Raw genomic sequence first — 24,480 nt, forward strand, 5'->3', positions numbered from 1 at the left:
ACTTTCCTCTGCTGCCCCCTGTTGGTCATTACGAATATGTTCAGACTACTGACACATTTTCATTTTCCAGGGATGAATGGCGTGGAGAGTCGAGCCCAGAGCGAGAGCAGTGGTGAGTTCAACGTGAGCCTGGAGAATGAGCCGTGGTCGAATGGCAGCAGCCCTGTCCAGCAGCCCCCGTCACGTTGCTCCTCCTCCTCCTTCCAGTCCCCCAGCGACACCTCCACCCCCCAACACACACGGAAGCAGCACAAGGAAGAGGAAACTGCTACCATGCCCTTCACCAACAGCCCACGTTCAGTTATCCAGTCCTTACCAAAACAGAAAAATCCTGTGATTTCTGAGGACTTCTGGCTCACAAAGGGTACAAAGAGCATCCGAAGGGGGTCAAGAGGGAAAGTGACACGTCGGTCCTCAGATTCAGCTGGCGCCGTCAAAACAAACCCAGGGCTCAATGGGATGAATTCAAAATCGTCCTCTAACAAAGCTGAAACAACCCGGGCCTTAGCTTGTTCACCTATCACAGTGCTGTATGTTCAGGGCAAATCTTCCTCAATGTCTGGCTGCCTCAACTGCTTCTCCACCCCTCTCGGGAAAGAGTGGCGAGGGAAGGGGTCAAGGTTGCCGAAAAGTCTCCCCCGAGCCAGCGGTGTCATTTCCACCGCGGAAGGATCGTCCCGACGCTGCAGTGTAAATAGTGACTGCAGGGTGACCGTCAAGACTGACCCGCTCTCCATTCAGGTGTCAGATAACGGCAGTAAACGGGTGGAAGCCCCGAGTCAACCTGAACCTGAGGCGAATAACAGTGAGCCTGACCCAATGCCTCCTGTCAAACCTCCCAGAGACCCAACAGTTGTTCCCACAGACAACCCCAAATCTCCCGGGAAGGAGTCCCTTCTTGGCTCTTCTTTCACTTTCCAATCGGTCTTCTCCAACACCATTTTCAGTGAATCTGTGGTCACGACCATGACCGGTTTGGAGACCCTTGAAAACAACCAGATATCTCCCTGTCCGAATCCATCTCTGGTCCAAAATGGTCCCCTGGAGAGCCAGGAGTCGTCTCCTAACGAACCACAAACGTTGCTCGGCGTGGTTGATGAGCAGAGTCAAAATGCAGAACACGCACCTGCGCAGGAGGAGCATGACAAGCCCCTCACGAGTGCATGAAAGCAGCCGTCACATAATTGAATATTGTGTAGTTGAATACATGTGGTATCTGCAAGGCCACTTTTCATCACGTCAACAGAAGCACACAATTAAGAGTCGCTGTAATGTAGTATGTATGAATGCCTGAGCACAACATATGCCCAAAGGGTATTTTTAGGATATTCTTTCCCACACAGATGTTGTATCATTCGTTGTATACCTGAGTAATAGTTCACAGTATTATCTTTCCATTTGGACAATTCGGTTTCATACAACTTAATAAAGTATGGATCAATGCCCTTCTTTTGCCCATTTTAAATTAAATTGTTAGGACATGAACCTGTTTACTTTACCACAATGAAAATCATGTGATGTAACATTTGTGTTTGCCAAAATTTGACTAATTTCTGCTTTTTATATTTATCTGTTATGTCTGATTTTTCTAAGTTATTACGTGTTGATTTCTGTGTCTGTAAGATTTAAATGTGAGCATTGAGTAAATGTGACATTCATATCTGTGAAACTGTAAATCTTGTAAATTAGGATGTGTACCTGAATGCTATTTTACCTTAAATAAAGAAACCCTCTATGCATAATATGTACTTCTGAAAATTAACAATGTCTAAAAAATATTAGTAGAAGTTTATGAACAGTACCACGTGGCTGCAAAATTAAATCATAAACTATTACTGAACTATCCGAATATCCACAGCATGATGATATTGTTTTGTAAACGTTTTCAACATTGCACTTCAGGTCCTTTTCCTGCCCCAGAAACACTTATTTCTGGGACAGCCATTTATTCCATTGAGATATTAAGCTACACTATACCACCGCAAAGTTCCGCATTGTTCCAACAACAAACCAATCTTAAGCTTCCACAACTTTCCGTCTTGCCTTTGTGGGTGGAGGATCTATGTCAGCAGTTTCCTTTTTAAAAATCAAGACACCAATTCAATCACAAAAGGTCTAAGCTGTCTTTATAAGGGCGCTGTTCCATCGAGGTTTGTTCATGTTATAGTTTACGTGCCCTGTCCTTGAATCAAGCAGAATCATTTTGTCTCACCTTCCAGTTCTGAGACCATTTTCCACCAAGTAGACCCCCACGACACATTCTAAGGTATAATTGGCATTGCTCCTTGTCAGGCAATTAGATTAATATTCACGCTTCATTGAAAGAGAGATAACCCGAAGATCAAGTCCTACACAGCTTCTATTGCCTGAAGATGGAGTCATGGCTGACAAAGGGGTTTTAAAAGAACTCTGGCAAGCTTTCTGCCTGTGGACAAAATATTGAGGTCTTCTGGTCTTCAGGAAAACTTGTGATCCTAAAGGCTTTTGAAATATCAATAATCACTAAAATGTGTGTTTCTAAACCATAAGTAATTGTTTTCCTTTCTACCTTATAAATGCTAGAACGGTTTTAGCTGTGGTAAATGCAGCCGTGCCATCACAATGTAAGACTAAGGGACGGGGTGTTTTTTGCCAGGAGACGTAGCAGTGTTGCACAGAATCACGCCCCTCTATGGTCAGCCTGCCTGGTGGGGAGATGGAGACCCTCACAACCAGCCACCGGGGGGGGCGGAGGAGAAAAGCTCAGATCGAAAGAGAGAGAAAGCTGAAGCAGGTATTAGAAATGCGGCAAAAAACAATTGGGATTGTGAATTATCTCCCATTTTACACAACTTAAAATATGTTCAGTCCTGATGATTATATTGCTACTTCCTCTAGACTTGGTACATGTTTGCTTTAATTCCGGTAGATATCAAGAAAGGTGCAGCGGTCCCAAAGTCTGCCCCCCAAGCGGCCTCCAATCAGGAGCCCAGCTACTTTGAGATCCCGACCAATTACGCCCTCTCAGCCGCCAAAGATAGCGGAGCATCCCCGTCACGAGAACCGGAGGCCGGTTCCGCCTCTGCTGCTGCTGCGGAGCCCATCCAAGGCCACGCCTCCTACACCATTGAGTTTGACCCCGGCGCATCAGGTAGAGTGACCGTCAAAGATCGAGTGGCAAAGGTGGGACCGGAGACCAAGCCTCGTGCTAAAAGGGCTGTCGGGGAGGAGCTGAGTCCACTTCAGACGGCCATGGTGGCTGCCGAGGTTAAAGTGGCCGACTGGCTGGCCCAGAACGAGCTGCCATTGGCTCTGAAAGACGCGGTGGCGGAGGATGACGGGGAGAGTGTGAAGAGCGATGTGCCTGTGCAACTGAAGAGTCTTAAAGGTGTGTATGTGCAGCCGTCGGCATTTAACACAAGTCATGTTTGTGTTTCCTGCTCGTTTATATCTCTTTAATTATCAGCCAAAGCTTCTCTTTAACCCTCTTTGCTCCTCCTCTCCGATGCCAGGCAGTAAGCACGAGGACGGTACTCAGAGTGACTCGGAGAACGCGCTCGGAGAGCAGCGCAGGGCTGCGGCGATGGAGCAGCGCTCCTGGGGTCTGTGGGGCGGTGCGGGGATGAAGTTCAGAGAGGGTCGCGCCAACGTGCTAGAGGGGCTCTTCGCGGAGGAGGACAGTCCCGCCCGTCGTCGCAAAACATCGACTCCCAACGGGGCGAGTGGCTTCGCGGAGAGGCGACGTGGAGAGCACCAACCGAGTGGCCGGGATGAGTGCTATCACCACGGGGATGATTATAGCGACAGGGGGACCTACACCATTGAGGTGGAGAACGGAGATCAGGAGGAGAAAGAGGCAAGGAAAATGATTGACAAGGTGGGAAAGAAAAAATGCAGCACAGAGTCAATTTTTCTATTGCAAGTTGTCCTCTAATTATATCGTAAAGTGATCATTTTCATCCACATCCACATGCTTGTTCACCTCCGCATGTGTGTACGTTGCAGGTGTTTGGCGTGAATGAGCAGGAGACTGTGTGCGCGTCCCGGTTGGCGGTTGCTGAACAAAGAGAGAGTCTCCCATCCCAGAAGTCTGGGATGGGAGGCAGAGGAAAGCCTGCACGCATGGAGACAGAGGTGCAAGACCCGAAAGCATTTAAGCTTGACAGGTGTCTAAAGACTATTATTTACCAACACATATCTTCTCTTTGTGCAGGTGCTATCTGAGCAGCTGATGGTGGGTGGTCCTCGCTGGGTCTCGCAGTGGGCCACTCTGGCAGCAAGTCACATTCGGACAGACCCCGAGGGATCAGGAGGGGACAGTCACATCATGGTCACAGAAGACAGAGGTAAAATCAGAACTTTGAAGACGCAAACATGTAGATCGGTCAGCTCATATGATGCTTACATATTGTGGCTTGTACACATTTTTCAAGCCTCCACTTTTTCTCTGCCTTCAGCTGAAATAAGTGAGTCAAGCCACTCAGCCTCCTTTGCCTCATCTGGATACACCGAGCGTAAGAGGAGAACCCTGCCCCAGCTCCCTGGTGAGGAGCTCGGCCTGGGAAGGAGGACCCCGGGCGCGGGCCTCCTTACAGAAATGGGGGAGAAACAGGACACAGAGCTACAAGAGAAGGAGAGAAGATGGCCAGGGGAAAGACTCGCCGCAGTCACGGCAGTGGAGGGGTGGGCAGTCACGGCGGAAGCCCCAGTCGCTCCTCACCCGCCAAGTCGCAGGACAGCATCGGCGGGCGGTCGGCGCAGTCAGGTGCGTTGGCCAAGCTCCCCCCTCGTCCACTGACCAGCGGGGAGAAACGGATGGAGGAGGTGCAAAGGAGGAAAAAGGAAGAGGAGAAGGCCAGGGAATGCAGTGGGAAACCATTGTTCAGGCAAGAGAGTTTCACTGTTGACAAACCGAGCTCAAACGTGCCCATTGAGCTTCGACCTCATATCGATGGACTCGCGGGCTGCAGAGTAGGTCCGAGTAGGGAGACCGGCCATGACTGTTCCACACTGCAGAAAGACTCTGAAGCTGTGGCCGCCTTTTTAGAGACGACGGTGTCAGACCAAGGTGATCCACCAAGTCAGTCCATCGAAGGCTCTATGTCACCAGAGTCCGACGTGGACACAACCAGCACAGTAAGTCAGGCCGACGGAGCGAGAAAAGTCATCCAGAAACGTCGGACTCTTGCAGGGCCGCAGAAGGAGAGAACGATAGTGTGTTCGTCGGGGAAAAGCCCCGCCTGGAACAGAGACACCCACGACAGGAGGGTCAAGAACAGAGCATCTGGTCCTGCGCAGCCCACTCGCCCCTGGACTTCCCTGGACCTCACCGACGATGACGTCAACTCCAACTCCCTCCTGTCCGACTCCCAGCACACCTCCACGCAGGAGTCCAGAAGCGCAAACGTTAGAGCCCAGACTGGGAGCACGACAATCGGGGCCAGCACCAAGTCTAGTCGGGCCAAAATCGCTCAGGCCCAAACCTCTACTGCAGCCAGTAAAACCGCTAATGCTCCCAAGCCCAGGCCTACCAGGGCGTCCCTGCTGAGACGAGCCCGGCTGGGGGACCCCTCAGACACTGAACCGGCTGAGCTTGACCGGATGTCGGTAGCCTCGGAGGCCTCCACCGCTAGCTCCACATCCAGGATAGGCATGGCGAGAAGGGGGATGGCCAGGATAGAGGCTCTGGCGCAGCCGAGGAGGCCGAGGGTGGGCTCCCCGTCAGCCCAGAGTGACTCAGAGGCCACTGTGACGAGGAGTAGGGGTCTAGGGTCCCGGAGTGTTGCAGGTGATTATGCCATCCGACAAGGACTGAGGGGATCCATTGTGACCTCAGGGTCTGGACCTAGAGCGAGGGCTAACAGCGTCTCCAAGCTGCCCGACAAGAATAAAGGGCCCTCCTCCTACGGACATGTCCCTCCTGCGTGTAAGTAGTGACACACCATTTCCTTTCAGGTCCTGGAAATAGAAATAGTATTTTCTTTCATGCATTTCTGTTATTTCTTTTCTGAAAGGATTCGGTTGCAGTGACAGATCTATAGGAAATGATCACCCTCAGTTTTAAGCGTCTTTTAGCTTTTTGTTTTGGTTTGGGCTTTTGCACAGATCTAAACAGCCAACAGACAAAGGTAGTGACCAGGTGTTAGAAGTTACAGAGCTAGACGTTTACCTCAGGACTTAGTGGAACCAGACCAGAGCAGAAGGAACGTGGATATTGGACTGCCAGAAAGATGGCTCCAAATGAGTGATAATATTTGCCCTGGGTCTGCCAGTAAATGTTAGTAAAATGGCAACTGATTTCTATCCCTTTTGCCGGGTCAACTTGGATGTTGTGCTTGCGTCACATTCAAAGCATCGTCTAACCATAACTTCAACTATCTAACATCTTTAGCTGGCACTCGGTGGCGCCGCGTACCCATAGAGTATGCCTCCACCTCGGAGGATGAGTACGGCTCAAACCGTCACATGTCCAAGCAGAGCCACGCACGTCCGTTCCCCTCCACCCGGGTAGCCCAGCTAGGAGGTTCGGCCCCAGCAAGTCCTAATCCTACAGGCCTGACCGCCCTGAGGCAGAACTCCAAGGAACAAGACGAGTATATGAGAGACTGGACAGCACACAGCGAGGAAATAGCCAGGTACGTGGGTGAAAGTTACTCAGTTAGAGAACACCGATGAGTCATGAATACAGCGTTCAAACACCCTTCTCCTACATGGAGATATATAGCTGTTATTGTTTTCCACTTCTTTGCTGTGGTTTTCGGTGGTGGTTCCGTGTTTTTGATGGGTTGAAAAGTTTTGTTTATCATATATTAGATAGTGATTTCATACTTTTGTTTTGCTACATCAGGATTAGCCAAGACCTCGCCAAAGACCTGGCCATGCTTGCCAGAGAAATCCACGATGTGGCCGGAGACATCGACTCAGTCAGCCCTGCAGCCACTGACCCTGGAGCTCCGGTAGTCAACCCCCGACTAGATGAATACTTCCATCCGATCGATTAGACAACTGATTTCAAGATTTTCATTTATTTTCTTCTACTCAGAATGAGGAGCATGTCTTTGAGGACAGCTTGGACCCAAGTGGTCCGCCTGCAGAGCCCAGCGGCATTGTGGGAACCAACGGGCGTTCTGTGGAGCTCCGCCCCCCCCGAGGCTCCGGCTCCCGCTCCATCCGCCGGCAGACATGGAACAGAGATGATGTAAGTCCATGTTTCAATATCCAGCAATACTCAAACCATACAGGCGCTCACTATGCTATATTCCACTCTTGTATTTGATAAGTATGAGAGAGCAGAAGCACAAACTGTGTTTCCCACCTCCAGAGCAGTTTACAGTTGGAGCACCCCCTAAAAATGATAAACGGCATTTATAATCATAGATGAGACGGAATATGATTGTAAATGCACTATTTATATTCGTAATTGTGCTAAAGATGTGTTTGTTTAAATCAGGCGGTGTTGGACAGTTTACTTCTAGCATCTGTTACTCAGCTCTCAACGAGGATACGTCAGTCTGTCGACAAAACAACTTGCAAAATCAGGTGAGTGTCATGTTACATCTGATGATTACGTTACTCAACAGGAATGTGCCGCCATGGTGAGAATGAAATGCACGTTAATTGGATTCGTGGAATGATGCAGAAAAGAGTTGCTGTTGTTAAGATGTGTTTGATGTGGGAAATAGGGCAAGCAACACAATTTGAGTGGCACATCACAAAGGTTTACACAAACAACCGGCTTCATGCTCTACTAATTATTGCAGACGGCAAAAAGGCTATTTTTTCATTCAATATATAGAATATGATCGCTCCAACAGCCAAATGCTTGTATCAAAAAGTATTAATATCATGCATGTCGGGTTTTTTTTTTACTTTTAACTATTTTCGTACTGGCTTGCCTCCAGGATCCTCTTCAAGGATAAAGAACGAAAATGGGAAGAGATTGAGAACAAACTACAGGCTGAGCGTGACTCCTTACTCCTCAGGAGCTCCAACAAGGTGCTGACCACACAAACAAACAAAAAAAGACTACACAATAATATCTGTTAGCCGTGCTTGCAGCATCCCGCTTTCGTCAAGGCTGACAGATGGATGGACATCACATTTAAGTCAGACATTTATTTATATATAACTGCAGTGATTGTTAGACCTTTCCTGAACGGCCGTAAAGTCAAAATGTCACTAATATTTAGGAACTTTGAGTTTCTTAACCAATTGGCTAATGTTAGCACTATGGTGATAATGTTATAATAATAATAACAAATAAAAACACAAGGCTTCTCTTACGTGCAGATTCAGTGATCATGTGGTATATGGCTGGTAATAAAACAAGATCAACGATGGTACATAATATTGACTGTTAACTTTCAAACAAAATAAGCCAGGAAAGTCTAATCAGCATACTGTCCTTTTTGGCATTAGTTTGGCAAAACTACTTTGCCAAACTAAAAAAGGCACTTTTATATAGCTACAGTGATGACTTATTTTGCCTACAAATGATTTTTGGATCAGTAATGCGTTTAATGTCACACAGTTCGAAAACCATTACTTACAGGAGCAATCGTAGTGAGTGCTGACACTTTGATTTTATCCCACAGACGGATGTTAATCAAAGACACTTCAGTCGAGCACATACCATCTACCTTGTTATTCACTTTTCGGAGAGCAAAATCAAATATTTTTGTTTTGGTGGACAAAAAAACATGAACAAAACTTGCAGGGCTCATAAAGCATTACTGAGCTCACGTGGCATCACTCCTGACTTATTCCTGCAACGAATATATGAAGGGAGTTGATTTAGTTGGTGTCTGAACACTCCCTTACTTAATCACATTAACCAATCTAAATGTTTAATTTATGTTACAGGAGATTTCAACCATTCTTCAGGACCTGAGGAGAGTGGAGAGACAGCTGCTCGGTATGAGCGTGATGCTTTTCTTTAGTTTTTTAGAATACTATTAGAAATCCAATTATACATCAATGTTTGTATTCTGAACGGTTCGCAGCTCTGTTAAATCCAATAGTACTCATTTCAAATGTTTGTTCTGCACTGATCTGACAGTAATTGATATGATGGTGGACCCTGATGGCAACCTGGACGCCCTGTCCAATCTGGGCCTGACCAGCCCGCTGACCGAGCAGAAGATCGGCCCCGGGAACCAGCAGGGGGCGTCGCTGCTGCTCCCTGGAGCTGGAGCGTCCAGCACAGCCTCCAGGCTTGAAGGACGGGCCGCCGAATTCTCCCGACCTTTGGACCAATCAGAGGTGGCAGAGCGAGGCCCCGGCCCCCAACAGAGCCCTAAATCCTACAACTGATACTCTTAATGATGTGGTTCAAGTGGCATCCTTTCTGTTGATTGTATCCCAAGATGCAAGGTGAGACAATTTTGAAGTATTAAGTTTTGGACTACGAAGGAGAGAGGAAGGAGTATGATGCCTATTCGGTGGAAGAGCCTGACTGCCTGACTGTCCTTCAAATTGTCTCTTGATAGGACTTTGTTAAACATTGTCCAACGTTACCAAATAGCAGCTCTTGTCAGATATACAAATGAAAACACTGCAGCACTAAGAAGAAGCGGTGTCATAATATACTAGAAGCAGAGCAGGCGAAGGACAGATGCCTGTAGACAGTTTGTCAAATTACTTTCTGATCACAAAGAAAACGTTGCGTGTGAACCAGCATAGACGGGATCTCACCTCCCGGTCCCGCAGCTACATGGTCCAGTTAAGGATACAACGAGCGGACGGATGGTGTAATGACTGTAGGTGTTCCGGTGTCTTGCCTCATACCAATGTTTACATATGAATGTAACCTGATCAAAACTTTTAGCCCAAATGACTTGAATACAGATAGACAATTGCATTTTGTGCTCAGCAACTACTGTACTTTGTCTTCAATTCTGTTTGAGCATTTGGAGCATTTTTGTTTGGATGTTTTCTATGAAGTTTTGGGTTTTCTTTGTAATGATGTGTTGATCTTGCAATACCTGTGTATTGTTTGTCTCATTTCCAATAAAATGCATGATAATCATGATCTATTTTCTTTTTTGTTTTATATTCACATTATAACTAAGTAACCAAGGACATTCAAGTTGTGAGCTTAGCTTTAAGGTACTTAAGTATTTTCATTGTTTTCCACTTTCCGCTATTCCAACAAGCTGAAAGCTTTACGGTGCTCGCTGTCTGCCGGGTGTGCAACACACAACTAAACTCTAGCATTTACAGCTTGTCAATGCCTCCAAATTGACAAAGATAACTTTGGGCAACTGGCATTGTGGTGTAAACACACTAAACAAGTTGCACCCCTTCCTCCACCCATGATTTTTGATTTAACATTGGAGACAAAAAAGTTTGAAATGAAGTAAGAGGATATGTTCTCTGAAACGAGGTCAAACTTGATTTGTCTCGATGAGGTGATTGCTTCATTTAAGTTTCTATTCATCTTCATCACCCCAGAATCTCCTCGTGGCCGTGATTACATACGGCTACAACCTCCCACAGCCTTCATCCACAAGACAACTCCCCTCTTTCGTCTCTTCCTCACTCTTCGCAGAGGTGCTGTACGTACAACAAATTAAGTCTTTATTGGCCCTGCTGCCCGAACCACTGCACTACTAATTGTATGTCTCCAGATTTCTGCTCTACTTCCTTAATCCTTAAAGCTGTGTCACGCTTTTTCTCCCTTGCGAATAGCAATGCTAGTGTACATCAGTGTGTTCTTGGGGTGTTCTTCCTCGTAGGGAGCAGTTTGGCTGAATTGTTCCCACTTAGCAGGTTCCCTGTAGATCACACTGCTGCACCTACACTGCTTTCATTTATTGCACATGAATACAATATTCACATTACTGCAGCGTTTTTGGTCCTGAGCTGTCGGTCTTAACCCCTTTGAAATGACTGCTCTGTGTTTATTTGCTCATTGAGGGAAATTTAAAAGTAAAACGAGCATGAACGTTTGCAAGGTGATGCACAGCATGTGCCCTACTTACTCTTCAATGTAATTTGAACTGTCATCAATGATTTACCACCTATGCGGCCTCAGTGTGGATCAAATGTATGGTGCTGTGCTTTGTGCATGCAGGATACTGGAGGTATTTACATATTCTGCACCCCCTCATTGATGCACCTTTGTGACCTGTGTGCATTGGGGAGGAGAACAACAGGATGAAGAAAAAAACAGTTTTCAGCACATTAAAACCACAATTAAGTAGTTTCCATTTGACCTTCACTTTTGAAAAGCTACGATAGGTATAGTTCAACATTTTGATAAATGAGGTTGGTACCAATGGAGACAAAGCAGCTCATAAATTGAAATGATTATTTGGCTGGTTAAACACTCGTACAGACAGATATGAAGTAAACATGATAATCAGCTAATCTAACTCTCCATGGTAAAAGCAAAGAAGTACTGTAACTATTCCTTGAAAAAACATTGAGTGTTGTGACTTTCTGAAATGCTGCATAAGGACTGAATAATTCATTTAAACACATGTAGCTCTTTATGTCCTGATACAGTGGCCACATGAGGAGTTGTGTTCTGAATTAGATCCGTGCCGAGTTAATCTTTCTTGCGGAAGCACCTTTTTGTACCCGTTAGGTAGATTGTGCTTTTCTGTAAGGTCTTCGGTCACCTTGTTTGTGCGTGTTTTTCAGTGTGCGCGCGCCACTTTTGTAGAGAGGAGACGGCGTCTCGAGACCTGAGCTTTGTAAAGGTTTCTTAAGGTGAGTCCACAGTGCTTCTGCATACTGTCTCTGCCAGTATCAGTAGTCTGTATGTGAGGTGCAAATGGAAGAGATTAGATTTCATACAGTTATGTGCATGTGTGTGCATGTGTGTGTGTGTGTATGTGTGTGAATCCAATACCATCCTCACACTTTTCTCAATTCGATTGCTCTCCTTCCCTGTCTGCTTTCTTCCTGTGTTGTCCAGTGCAGCGACTCCTGTTGCACCTCGGCTGCATCTATAAGCACAACTGCATACACACACACACACACACACACACACACACACACAGACCGACACACGCACACCCTCCCTAACAACTTTGTTTCAGACGACGCGGAGAACCAATAGTGGCTGATTCAGCAAAGGAATGCAAAAAGACGGGAGTGACAGCCTTTCTGTGCGTGTTTGTGTGTGTGTGTGTGTGTTTGTGCATCAGACTGTCTGGACCACAGCAGACAGCAGCACGCAGGTCATCAATGGAACTGTCAGATGATCCAAGGTCGAGGGGGCAAGAGGACGCTCCCCAAAGGCTCCCGTCCTGTGTGTCCCAAATGAAGAGCAGCACAGTGGCGTCCAACCAGCAGGCCTGCGACGCCTTCGTCTTTTCCCATCGCAAAGACAAACAGTTGAGATGTCTGTCACGTACCTCTCGAGCATCTTACCATGAATTGTTCACCTGTGAAACCGCCTTTTAAGGGTGAGGTGTATGTAAATATAAAGAAAAATTAAGAGGACCATGGTACAATTATTCTTTGGAGGTATCTCAAGTGCGTAATGTATTCCAAGGAATTTATTCACACCGAATTGTCCAACATGCGAAATGGTATTTTGTGATCCCTGCAGGTATTAGTTACCTGGAAAGCCATTCATTATAGTTGGCCTGAGGTGCAACAGCCGCAGCTCTGGAGAATTGGTGCTGGTGAAGTGTACAATTGAGCTCTGATGCCTCCAACGACAATTGATTACCACTGCTGCCCCACACCCAGTACACACCTACACAAAGAGACGCACAACCACGACCGTACTATCTCAGTAATGTAGTAATCTCAATCATAAGCGATTTAAATGACAATATAGAAAATAAATTGATACATTTCTGTTAACAGAGACTGAAGTTGAGGCCGTTGGGTTTTGGACAATCAGGCAGAATACACACTATGAATATATCACCCAGGGCTTTTGGAAATTGTGACAAGCATTTTACGTGACAGCCTCAGAGCAGAGATTTATATGCAGTATTTACCGCTGCTCCGTGGTCTGTGATAGAGTTGTCTGATTTGCACAACTGCACACTATGTGCACACGAATGACACTTGAGGGTTGAATTCTGAGTAAAATGACACAGTAAAAGTGTGTGTCTGTGTGCGATGGAGGAGAAGGTGCAAGAGAGGGATTAGCCAAATAATGCAAACAAGTTCCATCATAAATGTATAAAACAAAGATGAATCACTTTTTGAGGGGAACCAAAACGGTCGTCTGACTAAAATTGCCTAAAGCTTTTATGCATTTTTATTGATTTGGCAGTTAACATGAATAGTTTTCTTTTCAAGTATATTTCCTCACTTTCACTATTATCTCAACCATGGAAGTTATGGTTCCTGTCCAGTAATAGTGTGTTAGTATGTTAGTTATCTAGTTAGTAAGTCGGAAAGTTAGGCCTTTTGAAAAGGTCTTAACTATCTAAACGATTAGTTTTTGGTGAAGACAGTTTGCACCATGTTGTCATAAAGAAATTTCCTCAGATAATATACTCAATTAATGTTGTAGGTCAATTTTGAATTTATGCTGTAATTATTCATTGATAATCGAGCATGGAAAAAGTTACTTTGATTCATTAGGAAAGTATTTTAAAATGTCGCGGCAACCCAGTTGTATTTCCATAAAGCCTATTCTAGAGTTTTACAGTTTTTTTAATCATCAAGTGTCTGTAGAGAAATGTATTTTATGTTTTATTCTTGTCGTCATCTCTGGTGGAATTCTTAACCCTTACTGATGTTGCTTGAGTCATTTGTCATGCTGCCTTTTGACTGCTGTGGCTTTCTGTACTGCACAACCCATTGGGGCTATTTCTCACTACTGGATCCATGTTTGCACCCCGTCCACACGCCCTTTGGCATTAGTCCCAGAAGTCTATCGTTGCATTGCGCCAAGTCAGCCTTCCCTCAGCACAGATCACCCCGACTTGTACCTAAAAAACACCACACCCCCTGAAACCTGCTGCCGAGCTGCTCGGTGTGAAGGTGAAACACCTACGTTGAGGCATCCTTCATTGGCTCACCGGGGCTGCGTTTAAAAATAGGTTGAAACAAGGTCATCAAACCTTAGACGTCAAACCATGTCCTCTCACCACCGGACAGGATTTACCTTCGGTCCAATTTCCTAATCCGAATGTTCCTCGCATTGTGTTTGTTAAAGACAAAGTCTATTTTAAATTGGTCTCTCGTGAGGGAGAACTGTTCTGTACATCATCAGTCTAGAGGGACTCTCCTGCAAGGAGCGCAGCTTGAAAAGCGTCCAGATTTAATAAGAACTCCAAAAGCTGTACAACAAAACGGAAAAGAAAACTGTGCTGGTAGGCATTATTTCACACGTTAGTATTCAATGTTCATCTTAACGGTTTCTCGGCCCATAAAGTTGCTCAGCTATAAATTGCCCCGTGGTTCCGTCTCAGCTGATGGTCGGGGAAACGGTGAAATCTCTTCCTGTTTAAATGTTGGTTCGACCCCATATCTGCAGGTTTGGGAGCATTCGTCTCTCTCGGGAAAGTCTGTCTCTTTCTCTCGCTCTCTCTTTTTGACTCACAGGCAGGGTGACGTGCAGAGGGCACCTGGCCCAGAAAAACACAGCAGGTTCTGCTGCAATTACTTTGTTCCTTGTTGCCGCCGATATCTCTCTGGAATCCCACACAGTGCTTCACAAGTCCTCTTAATTAAAAGTCAGAGACACTGTGCTTTTCTTTTGGACAAAAATTGACACTGACAAATCATCACTATGCCAATGAAGATGAATCAAGCTTGTTTCAAGCTGTACAATTACTCTGCGATTGGAACGTAGTCGGCATAACGAGACCACCGCTGCACTGACATGGAACTTTCCAGCAGTGACGAATTAAATACGGGACACGATGGTCTTGGCGACATTTTGACATTCAAAATGTGTCTTCCACATACAAACAGTTCTTTGGAGTCGGGATGTTGACGGCCTATTTGACCTTTTGCTGAGCTATCAATTCAAGTTGCTTTGAGACATTGGTAACTCATTATGAAACGGTGAAAGTGTTTGTGCTGAGTCAACTTACAGGAGGTTAACGCCACCTTTCCGTTGTGGTATCGGGTCGCCCCCCCCTGTTATAATGGTAGGGAGAAACACTGACATCTCGTATCAATCCATCCGGTAGTCTGATTAGAACATTTTCCAAAAGCACACTCTATCATTCCCTCATTGCTCTCCTTTCCCCCGTGATGTCCTTCCTTTACTCCCCAGACAGTACGGGACTCATAAAGACAACAGCCGCATGCTGCTTGAGTCAGCAGCATATGGTGCTTTCTGTTTTTAGGCAATGCTGTAATCCTCTGTCGGAATATACTGGAGGAAGAAAGTGGTTCAGATTCCGTCTCGCCAACCAAGGCCCTATAATGTACTTTTGTGCAATAGATAAGGACAAAGCTTTAGATTTCATGTTATATAATACAGTGAAAGTGAACCATGTGCTCGGGAATTGTTAGGGATTTAATCAAACACAATTCATAGTCATTTAAATCATATAAACACTGTACACATTAACATTCTGTCACAATGTGATGTTAAAACCTGGGGACGGATGCCGATTGCCGTTCTTTATGGATTTCTCCCAATTTTATCCCCAAAAAGGGTTTTTTGGGAGTTTTTTCTCCTGTCAGGTAATAAATGAACAACTTATTGCGAGGCAGCCGACTGAGGCAAATGTCTTGAGAATTGAACCACATGAACTGTTTTAGATCTTATGATGAAGTGTGATGAACGGTGATCATTAATGATGGGTTGTTGTAATGAAAGTGTACTAGTTATAAGATGAAGACTTAAACGCTGTATGCTTTGTTAAGTTCACTCATTGGGGCATAAAGCCGAATGTATCTACATTGAGTGCATTGGAATGTGAGGGACAGCTAGTACAGTGAGGTTTCAGGTTACAGCTGCAGCTTCACACCTCGACGTGGAAGGGACAATGGAGGAGGTGACCCTTTGGAGAAGAGGCCAATGACATTCAAATGCACCAAGGAAGACACACCTCAAGAGGTTTCAAAGGACCAAAGCGGGGAAAAGACTGTTAGAACTTCTCCTGTAGCCGCGTTGATAAGTCACTTCAGACTTGCTCAGAGGATTCTCTATTTCGCGAAATATTCCACTGTTCGCTTAGTATTTCACTTTGTAATTGTAATCCCTATTACGTTGTTCAGTTATTAAATAACTTTTGATTTTTGAATTTAAACGAATTGACTCATTCGTGTCCTCGTTTCCGGCCGGGACGAGAACAAAGGATTGAGTCCTCCCTCGAGAGCTTCTGAAACCTTAACAGAATCTGGTGCATTAATGAAAAGCACATTTATTTAAACACTGTCAGGATTAAAGCAATAAATACTGCTGATTTATAGTAATGCCACAAGAGAAAGTTATAATGTGGCTCCATTTTTGGCTACACTGGGCAAAAGAGTGTGTGTGTGTGTGTGTGTGTGTGTGTGTGTGTGTGTGTGTGTGTGTGTGTGTGTGTGTGTGTGTGTGTGTGTGTGTGTGTGTGTGTGCGTCCCACCTAATGAGTTCAGAACAATTGCAGCAGCTGTCACACACGTTGGCTCACCAATGGCATGTTTTAGCATCCGTCTCCTCCAAGCCAAACCAAATTTTGGCAGATGAGTTTTGTTCACTAGGCAGAAGAAAAGAGGAAGATAAAGAGGAAGAGGAGGACGAGGAGGAGGGTTGCCGGGGCTCGGAGCTCCTGCTTGGTATTGGCTGTTTGAGCAAGAGGGGTTGGGTCTTTTTCCATCTCTCTCATTACCTCCACCGAGAAGCGGAGAGTGAACAGCACTCGCAGTCGGCTCACACACACACACACACACACACACACACACACACACACACACACACACACACACACACAGACTGGACGAAGCATGTCAGAACATGGGACGGACCACGACTCGAGGTGCACGCACGTACGTTCCAGGACAGTGAAGAACCAGCTGGGCGAAGAGTGAAGACGTCGGAGCAGGACGGGCTGAGAGGAGGGGGTGATGAAGACAGAGAGACAGACGGAGGAAGGTGTGTGACTGAGCTGCAGTGCCTCCACCTGTCAGAGAAGTTTGAAGGAGTGCCGCTCTCATGGCGGGGCCGGCCACACAGGAGCCCTTGAAGGTGATGTTTCCACGCTGCGTCCATTTAAAATGTGATATTAATTGTCTGTCTGATTTTAGTGCATGTTTTCCTTCAGCTTTTCTTTCATGCTTCCGTAACATCATCTATTCATGTATGGATTTGGATGAAGTCGTAGATTCAATTACCCAGTTAAACACGTATATGTAAAGTAAACACTGTTTGGACTCTGATCATCGGATCGACATTTTCAATTAATCTACATTTAGATTAACTGTTTCTTTAAATATAATTAATCAAGCAGTCGGTCAAATGTTGGGAAATTGTGTTACAATCCCCCAAGAGGTCGTCCTTGCATTTCTGAGACAGAAAAAAAGAAAACACATTTGGGAAGCTGGTACCAGCTTAAAAATAACATAGAAACAAGTGTTGCAAATTATTTACCAAAAGAATTAAATAACAGATAAATAAATGATCATCGCATTTCATGCTTAAGGGGGAGTAACACGAATAGCACAAAGCCACAGCACTAGTTCAATGTAACAAACAGAGAAAAGAAAGAAATCACTGCATTTGAGAAGCTGGAAGCATCTAAAATTTGGCAACCTTTCTTGAAAAATTGAAAATGATCAATTTTCGAGAGTGATCCTTCACTAAAGCAGATGGTGAAGAGCTCAGGTGTCTCAAACAGTGTGGTGATAAGTGACAAATGAAGTTGACAAATAGACTGTGACCCCCCCCCCCCCACACACACACACACTTCTCTCTAATGTGATGTTGTGTGTTATTTATTTTGTTTTTACGGTAAAATGTGTTTAAGAATATAAAGTTGTTGATCTTTCAGAGTTTCTGCTGCCAAACCAATCAGTGGTGTGCAACTCATGTGATTGATTGAGCCCAGCTGAAGAGAATATATAATGTGATGCAGCCAAACAAGGCAGGGGAAGAGATGGTGAAAATGTGTTGTCGTAAGCAAAACAGAAGTGCCTAACTGCACTTTTAAAAGAGTAGGAAATCAAGACTGCTCGGTCTGGATCGGGGCTGGAAGGCTGCTGCTCCATAACCACCGAGCCCACCGGCTGTCTCTCAACCCTTATTACAAGCAGCCGATAGCATATAATGCCACACACATACATGCACACTAATATAGACTTTAATATCGCTTGTCATAAACACGGCATTGGGCGTGCGGATGCTGGCCCAGAGGTCATAAAATCCCCTTCAGCTGGGGATTCGCTTCGACAACAAAGCAGACGGTACACAGGAAAGTATGAACCAGAGTCGCCAGCAATTTCTATACTGTCGTTGGGCTTCGGCGTGTATTATTTTGCCTTTGGCTGGAGAGTGTTACACTTCAGTTGTCCTCTGCGCCGTGGCATAAAGACGGATTGTTAAAGCTCAGGGGGTTTCGCTCCACAGCTTTGAACTTCCCTGCAGCCAAGTTGTCAAATTAAGAGTTTCTACAGTCTGGAGACGACGAGTAGTTGTGTTGCATCATTTGCGATTCAAACTTCTAATCAATGCGATTGAATGACGCCATGCATTCAATGGCTGATAATGGCGGATAACGTCCTTTTTGTGCACCACCCAAAACTGTCCCATGAATGTCTCCACTGTCTTTTGTGTTACCGTTCTGTTACTAGGAGAAGGGTTGTACAATGCTTTCGTCTGTGTGTCTCACTCATCTTCCGTCTCACAGACCCAGCAGAAGTGCATTGCCATCTTTGCCCTTCTATGCTGCTTTGCTGTGCTGGTGGTGTTGATCTTCTCATCGGTGGACATTTGGGGGGATGATGAGGATGGCATCACGGAAGAAAATTGCAGCAGGGACTGCAGGTGTGACATTATATATACATATATATACTTGAAAGGTCTGCTGCATCAACATTTATGCAGTAGAGATATTATCTTGCATTCCACACATTTTTCTCCATTTTTCAAAATCTACACTACCCATAATTCCACTCGACTGCCAACATCTCGGTCAGAGGTTCTCAAGGGTTATGCTAGTGGCTTTTGGAGCCCCAGGAGGATATGAGGAGGGGGACACGCTATCTCCACAAAACCTAGATTTAGCCACAGAAGGCTTTATACAACGTGTAGAACGTACGCAGTAGCACTCCAAAGCGGTGCTACTCCTAAGGAAGTGTGTTCATTTCTAGCATCGTGCTGGTGGAGAATATTCCAGACGACGTCTTCCTCCCCGTGGATGGCAGTCCCCACCTCCCTCTCTCCGTCGCCTTTCATACGTTGCTGGACAAGGCGAAGCACTCGGTTGAGGTGGTGTCACCCGTCTGGGCCTTAAACCCCTGGGACCTTGAAGCAGCGCCGAGCCCTGCCAAACAGGTACAAAGTCACGTCAGACAGTGTGAATGTATCCATTCACGCAGAGCACGAACCAACTGGATGCCCCAGGTCATTACAGGGCGAATGCAATTGGCATTGGCCTTTTTAAGGGGCATCTGGAAGCACTGCTCAGCGACAGTAATGCAGAACATCCCTCTCCTCCTCTCCAGGGTCAGCTGTTGTTCCAGAGACTGCTCGGCCTCAACTCTCGTGGGGTAAAACTGAAGATTGCCAGCAGTCTGACTAACTCTGCTGAACTGAAGACCTTGGCAGCGCACAGTGAGAGGCTGTCACATTTTCATTTCATGAATGCAATCTGATATGCCACAGTAACCTTCCCGAATGAAGAGTTATAGCTCCCAGCTATTCACCCGTTTTCTGTGCGCAAACTAGTTTTTAAAGGAGAAGAATTTCAGTGAGTGTTTTGGTTGACAGATGAAGGCTCGTTTTCACACCTGAGCCCCATCCAGCACCTTCACCACGAGGGTCCTACAACCTTCATCATGTGGGCCAAACGCCACGATGAAGGTCATAAAACCGTGAACGTGTTTACGTACGGGCTGCCGGTCCGCCTGCCTGCTTTTCCCCAATGTCTGTCAGAAGCTCCCTGACCACTTGGCGCATTCCCACAACTCTCTCCACCCGTCTCTCTGTCTCACAATGTCCAGATGCAGAAGTTCATTTTGTTAATATGACAGCTCTTACCAGAGGAGGACTGCATTCCTCGTTCTGGATAGTGGATCGGAGACACATTTACGTCGGGAGCGCTGACATGGACTGGAGGTCTCTCTCCAAGGTAACGGACAAACATCGACCAACACCCGTGTGCAGAACTCAGTCGAACCGGTGGACAGATGAGCTGCTGCAGTTGTGTCTGGTCAAACCTGCAGTTCTTTTCTAGCCTCAAAATGGCTACAACAGATTTTGGCCTCTCAGAAATACATGGACAAACTTAATTAAATGATAACATTTGCACACAATGGGGATTTAAAACATAGTCGGGATTAGTTCCACTCTTTAACCTGTACCTTTTTATGCAATTACCCAAGTCAGTATTAATGGGCATTAGGGATGATTTAAAATTGCTGTCTGAGGCGGGCCAGAAAGACAAGTAGCATTTCACTTTGCATTTAGTATGTAATTCACTATGAAGAAGGAACCGAGGAGCATCAGCATACTACCACTTGAAGCGATTACATGTCACTTTTCATACTTCACTGCTGGCTCGAGGTACAACTGCTGTGAGATGTAATTACCTCTAAACCCAGAGGGAAGGAAGGGACACATATAGGAAACACACACACACACACACACAAATGACAGAATAGAAGGTAGGAACAGAGGCAAAATGAGAGCCACCATTACTTCACTATAAATTGTAGTAGAATAGATTGCTTCCTCTGTGTGCTTCCTTCTGGGTCACTCACCAAATTAGAATAAATGCTTTGCTCCGGACTGAAAAATAACAATTTAATGGATTGCAATTAGTTTGCACATTCATCCCAGAAAATGAATTCTATTGACATATGTGAGTCCCTGACTTTCCTGAGGTTGATGTTTGTGGTTTTGAGTAAAATGTCTCCACAAGCATTTTGATTGAATATGGAACAAAATAATCTTCACCTCACCTTTTCATATAGCACCATCATAGGTGAAATTGGGTCTAATACTACTACTACTACTACTACTACTACTACTGAAAAACCGTCATTCGCATCGGCCTCGGCTGTTGGTCAGCAAATGTGCTAAATCACTAAAATGTATAATATTTATGTTCACCATATATGATCAACATTATACCTATAAAAAGGTCAGCACGTTATCATTTTCATCATGAGCATGTCGGAGTGCTTAACCGAAAGCTTTGTGGTCCTAAATACCCTAACCATGTTGTTTTAATATAATACTAGATTATCAAATCCCCTCACGTACTGTTGCTATTATCCCTTTAAAATCAGCATGACTTTTTCCTTTCATCTAACTCTAATTTCTTCTGTCACATTGCTAAACACACTTACAACACAGACTGCCACCTTTCTGCTGCCTCACCTGCTCCTGTGTGCTTCTTTTTGACTCCCATCAGAGGAAAGAACTGGGGGTGGTGGTGTATAACTGCAGCTGCCTGGCTCTGGACCTCCACCGAGTCTTCTCGTTTTACTGGCAGCTCCACGAGAGGGACTACATCCCCTCCATCTGGTCAAAGAGAGTTACGGCCCTGTACGGGAGGGACGCCGCCCTGGAGCTGCAACTCAACAACTCAGAGGCCACCGCTTATGTGTCTGTGAGGAACGACTTTGCAGTGCAACCTTATTTATCACTTCACCTTAACGCACAAAGTGACTCGACACAAAATTCAGAAACCAAGGGCCTCGTCTGTAAGAAACAATTCAACTGTTTTATATTCCTCTTAAGGCGCCGATAACCTGACTCTGGATCAGATGGTGAATGTCTTTGTAAAAGTTTCATCACCAACTGATATCGGGCACCGCTGCCGGTGATTAATCACGTTAATATCACGCTGAGCAGCATCTTGATTCTGAATAGCTCAGCCTAATTTGACAGTAATGAATCTCGTTACCCTCAAAGCGACAAGTGGTGTATCAGTGGCATTTAGGTCATTTGTCATCCTGCAGTAACTAATGGAACCATGCTGTTAGAAGCTGCTCGCAAACCCGACCTGCTGTTGTGCCTTTTCTTCTTGCCAGTGTGCCTTGTTGTTGCCCTTCACTTTGACAAACTTTGCCTGGAAAAGTATATTCCTAACTGTGTTGATCTTTTAGGTGTAACATTTCATTTTTAAGTGCTGTATAAATGAGGTTGTTTGAATTTGGACAAACTTAGTTTGGAAGTCATTCTAATCATATTTTTTAGACAATGTTGTCCCTCGAGAGGGGGGGGGGGGGGTATTTTCCACAGCACTGCACATTTATACATTTTGATGGAGAGTAGCACACACACACACACACACACACACACACATTCAATACTAAAGTTGTCTGAATGATGTATCCTCTCTGCAGACCTCCCCTGAACTCTTCTGCGCTAAAGATCGCACCAGAGATGTAGATGCCATACATCAAGTCATCCAGAGCGCAAAGACATTCGTCTTCATATCTGTGACGGACTACCTCCCTCTGTGGAGCAGGAGTTTCAGAGGAACGTCAGTCACAAGGTATTCTGTAAGACGGATGTGATTTGTGTGGGTCTTGGGATTTAAAGTTGAAAATGAAATTGATTCATTCAGTAGCTTAAATTTGAGTAACATACCGTTTGTATCGGCGCCTTTAAATTGTAACACTAGTTGTCTAATTCCAGTGGTTGCATCAACAGGTACTGGTCGCCTCTTGATGAGATGATCACAGAGGCTGTGGTGCTGAGAGGAGTGAGGGTTCGCCTGCTGATAAGCTTCTGGAAGAAGACTCACCCCCTGACCTTTAACTTTGTCACCTCCCTCAAGTCGCTCTGCATGCAGCTGCACAACTGTTCGTTAGAGGTGGTGCGTGAATTCACACGGTTCCTTCCAATTCGTTTCTTGAAAGCTGCAGTTTGGTATTTGGAGTTAACTTCCGAACTTGTTCTTGATTCTCTATTCTTGCATATTGTATTTAGAAAAAGTGCGGGTGCTTTACACACTGAGCATGATGAATGCATTTTTTTCAGAGGTTTTTTAGCCGCAAGGAGAAAGACAATGACATTCAACATGGACTCAACCACAACAAGTACATGGTGACCGACAATGCTGTCTATATTGGTACGCAATGTACACTGTGTTTGCATTCAATTCATATATTCAAATTATTCTTTTTTTCTCGTTGTTTGCTCTCTCTTTGCAATGCTTGCAAGAAGAAAAGCACAGTAGTGTAACTTCATATCTCGAGATACTACACAGACACACTATGTAAGGTGTTCTGTCTCTCCACAGGTAACCACAACTGGGTCGGGAGTGACTTTGCCATCAACACGGGAGTTGGGCTGGTAGTTAAGATGAAAAATAGCCCTGAAGGCTCGGGGTTCCTGGAAGACTTCAAGGCTGCTTTTGAGAGAGACTGGAGGTCACGTTACGCTAAGAGTCTTCAGGGACACAAAGATCATCATCAGGGCAAATATAGAAACCTGCATGGAGTGAAAATGAAATCTCAGACAAAGGAGGAAAACGAGCGGAACGACCCTTTATCTTCATAAGCACAGAATGTCTTTATGTATACTTAAGCCTCATCAGGCTGAATACGCTACAATTTTACAACACATGTACACGATATGAGAATGTGACGTACATTATTAGACTTGACATTCCTTTTGTGAGATTATTTCATTAGATCCATTTGCAATCAACAAAGACAGTATTTGAGGTGAACATGTCACTCAATACAGTTGCAAGTTACAGTATCAGTATCTAACTACTTCCTTAAATGTTGACTGTTATATGAGCATGCTTTGCTGCATGAACATTGGAAGCAATATTCAAATGTAATCTTTAAACTATTCCAAGCACTATGCTGATTATTTGACAATATACTGTATGTGAATCGTATTTAAAGCCATAAAGATACCCGATCAGAACTCACCAAAACAAAAACTTCAATATTGAATGATGATCTAGTTTTAATTTATATTTTAGACACTTTTTAATACTTGTTTTGCAAAGCATTCAGAACTTGAATGCTATTAACGAATCGCACTTAGGCCTATGCAGTAGTTTTACAGATGTGACGATCTCATTGAAAGTGTTTATCTGACCTAATAAAAAGTACCTGTTAATACCTCCTAATTATTGTTGTGTTTATTTCAGCATCGCCTCTCTTTTCAGCATGGAGGGGCCGACATTTACATTACATTACATTACATTACATGTCATTTAGCTGACGCTTTTATCCAAAGCGACGTACAATAAGTGCATTCAACCATAGGGTACAAACTCAGGAGAACAAGAAACAAGAAAGTGCAATTTCCTCAAATAAGCCAATTTACAATTTGCTATAGATGAGTGACGTTACAAGTACAATTTAAGTGCTACAATTTGTTAGTCTTTAGTCGAGGTAGAGTCTGAAGAGGTGTGTCTTTAGTTTGCGGCGAAAGATGTGAAGGCTCTC

The 24,480-nt window shown here is 44.9% G+C and overlaps 3 protein-coding genes across 9 annotated transcripts in view; all 3 read left to right on the top strand.

Annotated features, from left to right (window-relative positions):
• LOC120825087 (coiled-coil and HOOK domain protein 88a) overlaps nt 1-24,146 on the top strand; it is a 37,680-nt gene extending 13,534 nt beyond the window's left edge. For 5 of the 7 annotated variants that reach the window (XR_013450654.1, XM_078080341.1, XM_078080343.1 and 2 more), the window contains 4 exons: nt 22,411-22,562; nt 22,721-22,886; nt 23,051-23,141; nt 23,313-24,146. Coding sequence is in view for 6 of the 7 variants with exons in the window: in XM_078080341.1 (XP_077936467.1) it covers nt 22,411-22,562; nt 22,721-22,886; nt 23,051-23,141; nt 23,313-23,572 (669 nt within the window). In the remaining variant the exon portion in view is untranslated. Of the gene's footprint in view, nt 1-70; nt 1,745-22,410; nt 22,563-22,720; nt 22,887-23,050; nt 23,142-23,312 lie in introns of those variants that run through there. The other 2 variants (XM_078080347.1, XM_078080348.1) reach the window with 1 other exon arrangement.
• LOC144383147 (centrosomal protein of 170 kDa-like) lies at nt 274-10,009 on the top strand. Its single transcript, XM_078079992.1, is given in 15 exon segments — nt 274-1,159; nt 2,615-2,773; nt 2,909-3,367; nt 3,492-3,856; nt 3,985-4,113; nt 4,193-4,325; nt 4,437-4,610; nt 4,613-5,905; nt 6,371-6,614; nt 6,827-6,935; nt 7,022-7,177; nt 7,430-7,518; nt 7,881-7,974; nt 8,842-8,893; nt 9,038-10,009. Coding segments are annotated over 15 exon segments (4,596 nt in total). The 3' UTR covers nt 9,292-10,009.
• Nucleotides 16,902-21,817, top strand: LOC120825212 (inactive phospholipase D5). The gene is made up of 8 exons (XM_078079993.1): nt 16,902-17,086; nt 18,744-18,880; nt 19,207-19,390; nt 19,561-19,669; nt 19,826-19,981; nt 20,089-20,186; nt 21,474-21,671; nt 21,803-21,817. The coding sequence occupies exons 1-8, from the start codon at nt 17,054-17,056 to the stop codon at nt 21,815-21,817; spliced, it is 930 nt and encodes a 309-aa protein (XP_077936119.1). The 5' UTR covers nt 16,902-17,053.
• Nucleotides 24,147-24,480: the final 334 nt, after the last annotated feature.

Source organism: Gasterosteus aculeatus, chromosome 9 (assembly GCF_964276395.1).
Source record: "Gasterosteus aculeatus chromosome 9, fGasAcu3.hap1.1, whole genome shotgun sequence".
NCBI lineage: Eukaryota > Metazoa > Chordata > Actinopteri > Perciformes > Gasterosteidae > Gasterosteus > Gasterosteus aculeatus.

What these genes read in the sequence shown, in the direction of transcription:
- LOC120825212 (XM_078079993.1), top strand. Translation starts at nt 17,054, where the DNA reads ATGGCGGGGCCGGCCACACAGGAGCCCTTGAAG. An exon ending in AATTGCAGCAGGGACTGCAG is followed by an intron (nt 18,881 to 19,206) that starts GTGTGACATTAT and finishes GTTCATTTCTAG; the next exon opens with CATCGTGCTGGTGGAGAATA. An exon ending in ACTGGAGGTCTCTCTCCAAG is followed by an intron (nt 20,187 to 21,473) that starts GTAACGGACAAA and finishes GACTCCCATCAG; the next exon opens with AGGAAAGAACTGGGGGTGGT.